Below are 8398 nucleotides of genomic sequence, written 5' to 3'. Positions count from 1 at the left end.
AGCACAGTAGTGAGTTAGTTAGCTCGTGACAAGAACGTGATCATCATCATCCTAGAAAATAGAGCGAAGATTTGGCCCCCAGCCGCGGCGCGGTCCGTCCGACGGACTGGCTGCATGCAGGGGGCGCAAACCAACCCCAAGTACGGAGTAGTGGAGCGATGGCTCCTAAAACTAAACTGAATAAATAACCTCGCTAAATAAATCGTCACGTCAGTAACCAGCCGAGTCGAGTCGACTCCAGTGTGCTGGGCAGCGGCTCGCGCGTGGAAGCATGACCCCTGCTTCCGAGAGATGATCTGTCCACTGTCACGGAGACGGAGGACTCCGTAAGGAGTATTGTATCTTAGTCCAGGACGTACGGAGTACGGAGTACATACATATGTGCTGTTCAGGTTCTACGGAGTACTCCGTAGCGCTTTTATGTAGGTAACCTGCCGACTCCCGTTGTCACAATCACACATGGATGGCGTCGTGGTTGCGGAGTCGAGTCGGACGTACTCCGCGCTGTACGGAGTACATATACGGAGTAAGTTTGGATAATTGATAATTGTGACTGACCAGAAAGAAGATCTTGTCGTGGTGGTCCAGTGCCAGTGCTCAGGACACCAGGTCTGTGCGGGACAATGCATCAAAGGATCGATTTAGCAGCTTTTTTTTTCTTTTTCTTTAAACCTTTTTTTAACCTTTTTTTCTTCACTTTTATTTTGGCGCCAACTTCGGATATGTAGAATTTTATTATTTCTTTTTCTGTGTCAACCAAAGTATTATGAATCCGTATGGAGTGGATAATGTACGGATGTCGCCGTCATCTGTTCTGATTGTAACGTACGGAGTACTCCGTAATGATAATCTATTCCAGACCTACGGCTTGTTGGCCTTATTATTAAATAAAGATTGAATGGCGTTCATTGAAGGTAGCATTCTACCAAGACTGGAAACTCTTACGGTGTATGAGCCTTTGGGAACTTCTCTTGACGACTCAGGCATGATGATCTCTGCAATGTGCTGATAAGAAGGACGTGACATAGATGTAATTACATACGGATTGATCCTCGTCGAGTCCATCTCCGCTCATCAGTCACCTATCATAGCTGATTACTCTGTTCTTTGTTGGAACAGTGCTAAATAGATGATGGATCAGGCAGTTGCTCGGCGACTAAATAAACTAAATAACGCTCAGTTCGTTCCACTGACAGGACACTGCCTCTGCTAGGATGGCCCTGCCACGGACGTCGTCGGAGGAGGAACAGGACGTGGTCATCTGAAAAATTCTGACATTTAAGTCAGACAGGCGCTGCTGCAGGGCTCGCTGGACAGCATGCTTGGGTTACATATTATCGTAATTATATATATCGTCGTCATGTATATATAACATAGGAACATCACTACCAAGTCACCAATAATATTAATTGCAACGAGAAATTAACAATGCCGCAGGGATCGTTATGTCGGCCTCATTAACATTATCTATTTTATTCTATCATCTAGAATCATTATATATACAGTCTACGAACAACTTCCCAAGCACTTATACCCCAAGCACTTTTACGTACAGTATATCAACGACCTTAGAACCTTCGTCCATCGGACTGTATATGGCTGGCAGCGATTCCTCAACTTCTTCTGATTCCACCTCCTTTCGAGCCAGGAGGTACAAATACAGACGCACGCGCATTGTGATGCTAGAGCACAACAACCCAAGGACCTGTCTAGATAGCAGCTAGAGAAAGAAGTTGACTAGATACATACAGCCACAAGATGGCCCTCCTGGACGATTAAATCCTCCCATCAGTTTGCGAAGCATACGGCTCTAAAGAGGACCTGCAAATCCGTCATGATGCTCAAGCCTGTCACCCCGCAGATGTGGAATCGGAGAAAGAAGCATCAAGCGCGGAAATAGGCGATAGGTTGGGGCCGGACGGACATTCGGCATGCCGTATTTGTTTGTGTATATCGAATCCTTCGATGGGGCCAAAAAAAAATGAAATCGGATCAAGAACGGTGAAAGGCGAGCACAACGGAATCAGAATAAATAAGAAATATATATATAAATATTTTCATTCTCAGCAGCAGGTAAGAGAGCCAAAGAATAAAAAGGACAAATATAAAGAACAAAAAATCCGAATAATATATTATCCACAAACGCAGAAGGAATTATACAATGGATATATATTGTAGAACATAATTCTATCCTTTCTTGTCTAGATAGTCATTTGTTTCCTGCCAAGATTGCTTTATTCCGAGAACTGCTCTGATGGCATAGTCAAAGCAGATCTAATTTGGCTGCCCAGTATAAGAAGTCAAAGAAAAGATAATATTATATATATGGAATATTAGTAGTCTTGTGCCACATCGGAGTGAAAGCCTTTTTCTTGTTTAGGAGAAAAAACTGAGCAATTACTCTAAGTACTATCCAGCAGCCAGAGCCATACCAGAGATGCAGAAGTAACTGTCTTGTCTTGTCTGGCCTGGTTCAAAACTCAACGAACCGTAACATAAATTAATACCTTGCAAGAAGAGTGTCTTGTCTGAGTGTCTAGACGACTTCCTAACTACGTATGTATATATAACCCGATTCGAAGTTGGCTTGTTGTACAGCATATGTATGTCTCTAATTTTGTTTTTTATTTCAGGGGTTTTCTTTTCAACATTTTCTTTCTTTCTTTCTTTCTTTCATTTTCTTTCTTTCTTTCTTTTTTTTTTCCTTGATGAACCGGATTTTGCATGGTGCATGGCATGGCGCATTACATTGCATTGCTTTACATGGCAGCAGAGACAGCAGCACATACGTACGGAGTATGTACTCCGTATGCAGGGACAGAAACAGAAACAAAGCAAACACCCTGCACCGCCAGATGTGGCTGTGCCGGTCATGCGTCCACCTATCAACCTCATCCCTTTCTGCTCGATAGATCAATAATTAGGAGTCCGAGACGAGATGGAGATATCTCACATTCCTCCGGCACTCCCTAATACTTCATAGTCTAGATACGGAGTACATAGTTCAGGAGGCTGCAGGTGGGGCGGGCGCCACGCGGATGTACCCGTGCCAATCCAGAGAGCTGGGAAGGATGTCCTCAGGGATCAAAATTCAAGGATTCAAGGAGGCTGGACTGGGCTGGAGCCAGGATCAAGGATCCCCTTAATTTAATCAAGGATGATTGCTGGGAATTGGATGCGCTGATCCGGTCCCGGCAGGATATTAGTGGTAATTCAGGGCAGAACAGGTCAACAGGATCAAGGGAGGTATAGGATTCTGAGACGATACAATGGTTGAAATGATACCTCCTAAATGATATCTATTCATTATTCCAAATACTCTGTCTCTAGGTACGGAATATGCAGAACATAACTAGGTAGCTACCTATCTAGAAGGTATGCATCTACCGAACTCGCCCGGCCGTGCAGTGCACACACTAGGAGTAAATACTCCGTACGGAGTAGAGTATGCTGTCTGAGAAATATTCCGCACAAGTCAACGCACGCCCATCCATCCGTCTGTCTGGATTCCTGACAGTCAACCATCCAAAACAAGTTCTACTGTTCTGGACAAGTCGACAAGTCTGTGCGCCGGTCCAGGCCCCTCCGTCCCTCCGCTAGTCCCCATCTTCCGGCTTCCGCGATGCAGGAGGCCCGATCGGTTTCGGCTCATGCCTTCCATTCATTCGAATCATTCCCCTTGCTTTATCTTGCGTTGCCATCGAGGAATTGGCTTGGGTCACCGTCAGGGGTGGTGAGACTTGTCTGTCCCAATTATTTGGTTTGGGTTTTGGTCGGACGCCGTCTGTATTGTCAGTACATAGTCGTACTCTGTATAAAATACTCCGTACGGAGGGGAGATGCTATTATTGTTAATTATTAATGTTACCCAGGATACTGGGTGACGAGTTGGCATTACTATTAGCTAGTTTCAGCTGGAGTACAGAGTACTCCGTACGGAGTAAACAGGGGTTGAATATGCAGCACTCCGTACTCCATAATCAACCACCTCCTGTGGACTTCTACAGAGGAATGCTGTTCTTGAAATGCAAGTACTCCGTATCCAAGACCTGAGTGAAAGATCTCAATTCCAGTCAGTAGATCAGTAGATCTCTCTAGATCATGCCAGGCTGGACCTGCCATGCCAGTGTGGCTGGACAGGCAGGTGCACAGCCACCAGTATGTAGGGTACATACATACCTCTCTGACAAATTATGCATAACCACAGGGAGGCTGGAGCATACCTACCCAATCTAGGAAATCAAGGAGTGGTGGAATGTGATATATCAAAAGACGATCTCGATCGAGTCGAGTTGAGATACCGATCATTGGATTGATTTCAAATTCATTATCCTGCTCTTATTGGCCTGGATCAGGTGCTGATCTTGGGATGTTGAGATAAGGTTCTGCAAGAGGTAAAATTGGGGAATCTAAGTCTGTACCTCTGTATGTATGTACTGTTCTTGCGTGAATGAATCTGTAGTCATGCCCATGCCATGACTGACTCGTTGCAGGTACACGACGGATCTGATTTCAAATAATGGAATCTGAATTTCGCTCCAGTGATGGGCTTTCTCTGTAGTTTGTAGTTAGTTTTGTAGGTGGGGTTGATAATAATACTAATACTGTTTGGATATATATATATTATATAGCATAGTCAAACTAATTACTATCGTGTGAGATCAGATTGTTCTTTGAGGATTCATGTGTAGTGCAAACCACCTCTTCCTTTTCATTCTCCTTTTGTATGTAGGTGTTGATATGCCTACAGTACTAGTTCAAACGAGGATCAACCGAGGTGGAGTGTACTCCAGACGGAGAACTATATATTATTATTTATTTCTTCGTACCGTAGAAGATCAGAAAAGAAGCTCGTCTGAAAACAGGTTCATCGACACTGCATAGTTTTGTAACATGAATATAGATTCTGTAAAACCTTGTGATAAAGGATAATATAGAAGTGCCAGGTATACAACAGTACGACCTGATGATATCTGATTGGTAACTACTTCACAAGATCGATATCATTTGGATTTAAGGAGATTTCCAGATCTTATTGGTGATATTAGATCAATGACAATAACTGTGACTACTGGCAGTATCTGCCTGTTTGTCTGGGTGATATTAACTAGTGCTGACGCTGGAATTCAGGCAGATTCTTGCCTGTCTGATCCAAAATCGACAGGCGACTTCGGTGGATATTTCGGTTGATATTGACGAGTTAAGTAATCGAGTGAGATTGTTGATATGACTGAATGGCTGGATGACAGCGAATAGTCGATAGTCTCTACCAGTCTCGTGTCCATACCAACAACAACCACAACACCCATTGGTTAGCATATCTAATAAGCTACATGGTCTTTGTTTCAGGTGTTGCCAGTCGACTGACAGTGTACTGTACAGACATGCATGCACCCCATACTGTTGTGTATGTACACCATATTCCGTGCATCCATGCCATGCCGTTGGGATCCAGTCATTTCCTTGTGGATATAGTTCGCTCTTGTGCGACTCTCGACGGGATCTAGTTATGTCTCGCATGAGCAGAGCATCTCTGTTTGCCACGAGAATACGGAGCACAGTATTACGAGTAAGAGTAGTAGTAATAATGTGGGGAGCTGCTTAGCCGCGCTGTTCGGTATTAAGACTCGGGACTCCGTCTGAGTATATACCTATACTCGACTGTCGCCGACCTTCTTGCCCATTCTATTGCCATTGGGCATTGCGACAGCTAGAAGGAAGTGCAGCTGACTGAATAATCATCACAATCATCACGATATCGAGTATTCCATCACTAATGGATTCCCACGACGAGGATGAGTAGGCGAGCAGGGCTGCTGGCTGCTGCTCCCGTGACCTCGCCACCGGCCGCGAACATCCCCCGGACGCCACGTAGCCGCCGCGGTCACTCGCCCGGTGTCACCAACCCCCATCGCATCGCATGGCCGTTCTCCAGCAGAGATCGACGTCCACTACGACGCCCCCAACAGGCCCCCGCACGCCACTATGGCGAGCTCTGTCGCTTCCTTCGATGCAGCGTCTGTCAGCTGTCTGGGAGTGCTCAGCTCAGTTCAGGTCCTGGCATGTCGTGTTATGTCCTGTCCTGTCCATGTGCCCCGGACCTCGGTGCTGACAGGGCATGGGACATGCGGTTGATGCGTTGTCCCATGGAAGTCATGAGTCGCGATGCATACTGTAGGTTCGTTCCCTCGGGACGAAATCCGCCGAGGGAGTCGATGAAACTTTTGGGCCATGTGGCATGTGCTTCAGCTGCTGTCCGACGGATTAAGTAGTACTCCAGTTTTCGGTACCTGTAACCTGCCTAGGTAGGATCTGTTACTCCACACAAGTCGACACAGTCGACACAGTCGGTTCTCTGTACTCCGTACTATAGTCTACTATTAATGAAAGAACGAGTTTTTTTTTGGACTAATAATTATGAATTATTGCCTAGTATACCGTATGGAGCTGACAGACTATCAGCATAGGCAAGCCTGCTCCGTACATTCGACCAGCCTTGTGTGGGACATTCCCCAGGCTAGACCCCAGGACGAACCGGGCGAGTCTGATCCATGTCGATCTGGAGAGAGACGGAGTGGTCCGTCGCCCGCCATCTTACCGCTTCGAATCACTTCCGCCCGCAGCTCAGGTTGGATGGCCTTAACGGACGTATGTATGTAGGGGCACAGGTGATCCAAACAGCCTGCATTCCGAATGGATGGATGGCTCTGTTTGGACTTTCGAGTGCATTTGGTGCTTTGTATCGTGGGGTTGTTGTATTTGGTATTTCAGCTTGGTGATTAAACTGCTCCGTATGGGAGGACTCCTACACTTGGGGGCTATTGCTGGGTCATGATACCAGCAGGTCAGATGGATTGTTGCATAACAGGATCTCCTGACACTTCCAAGTTCCAACGAGGAGCAATAGATGGTAAGGAGGATGAGATGGCGTACGGAGTACTCGTACAATAGCATTGTCTCGCCAGTCTGAATTATGATCTATCCATTCCAGTAATAGCAGGCCGATTGACTGATCACTTGCCCGATTGAGCACTTGGACTAGGACTGATATCGAGTTATGGATCGACCAGTGTCGAGCTAGCGACTGGACGGCGTTCTGTTCCAACTTTGCAGCATCACCTTTGCGGACGCCTTATTGTGCTTGCTTTGTTGTTCGGGACTCTGGTCGCCTTGTTTGGTGATGCTGAACTGTCTTCCGAATCGGGAAACGCACGGGCTGGCTCCTCATCACATGACCACTTCCCGAAGACCCCGATATCTCCCCGACAAAAAGCCCGTCCGCTTCGACCTGCGTACTCCGTACACGTACAGGACTCGGTACTCTGGAGTCTGGACAGGCCAATAGGGATACCAGTAATATAATAATAATAATAATAATAATAATAATAATAATAATAATAATAATAATAATAATAATAATAATAATAATGGCGATGTTAAGTTTCAGATATCACCATTTTTCAGATCCGAACACCCCTGTCAACGCAATGCAGTGCCCGAGAATGGGACCGTTGCAACCGTTGCCTGTCAGGGAGGCGGCCAGCTACGCCAGTTTGGGAAGCTGGAAGAGGCCTTCCTGCCTGGGAAGGTACTAGCACCCCATAGGGAGCGAGCCCGGCGCCGCGCTAAGGCTCCAGCCCGTTGGGCGGGGATGGAGCGGCGCATCCCTATTTTCTGAAGATAGCAGCCAGCAGGTCACGGGGTTTCCCCGTGACAAAATAAGAATGCCCGTCCGGCGCCTGCGATTGGCTGCTGGCTCCCAACAGCGCGCGCCCGCGGCTCGGGGAAAGCTGGATGGCGCCAAAGCTTGTCGGCTAGACGATCATGTGGCATGGCACGACCACTCTCCAACGCCTCGTCGAGCCGACCTCGCGCGGAAATCATGCGGTGATTGGCAATGCCCCGTGCCTCATCTTTGCCTGTCTCGGTAGTCTGGAGCCATGGACAGCGCGTCCGAAAACACCCTGTTTTCGCCTCACATGCTGCTTTCTCTGCCATGGAATGGACACAGAGCACTCCGTAAGGACCGAGTACGACGGACCTTCGTCCTTCGTTTTACTTGGAACCAGGTGTTATTATTGATCTCATCCGCGTACCCGAGCCGAGGGCCTCGTTTAGAACCCAATCAATCTGTGTTTGCAGACAAAACTCATCCCACGGATGCGGAATAACGGAGAAAGGATCAGCTGCTGTAGGGAGAGGATAACAATGTTTAGTTATTAGTGCCAGTTCAACGGCGTCACTATTCAAACGATCGGTACAAACCGCGAAGCAATGAGGCGAGTAATGTTCAATAATTAGCCAGACGGCTGCTTCCGAAAACAGCCAAAAATGAAGTCCCGAGGCCGGGTAAATCAGCCCAGTAGAAGTATTATCCTACCCCCCCCCTCCCTTTTTT

General features: G+C 47.0%; 1 protein-coding gene across 1 annotated transcript; it reads left to right on the top strand.

Moving 5' to 3' along the window:
* Positions 1-5795: 5795 nt before the first annotated feature.
* On the top strand, positions 5796-7678 carry T310_8359 (uncharacterized protein; the record flags this gene model as incomplete). Its single annotated transcript, XM_013468857.1, has 5 exons — positions 5796-6174; positions 6434-6648; positions 6889-6910; positions 7043-7317; positions 7442-7678. The coding sequence occupies 5 exons, from the start codon at positions 5796-5798 to the stop codon at positions 7676-7678; spliced, it is 1128 nt and encodes a 375-aa protein (XP_013324311.1).
* Between the last annotated feature and the right edge of the window lie 720 nt (positions 7679-8398).

This window comes from Rasamsonia emersonii, assembly GCF_000968595.1.
Source record: "Rasamsonia emersonii CBS 393.64 chromosome Unknown ctg1118621760724, whole genome shotgun sequence".
NCBI classification, from domain to species: Eukaryota; Fungi; Ascomycota; class Eurotiomycetes; order Eurotiales; family Trichocomaceae; genus Rasamsonia; species Rasamsonia emersonii.
Note: the sequence above shows the minus strand (reverse complement) of the source record. Positions and strands in the feature narration are given on the sequence as shown.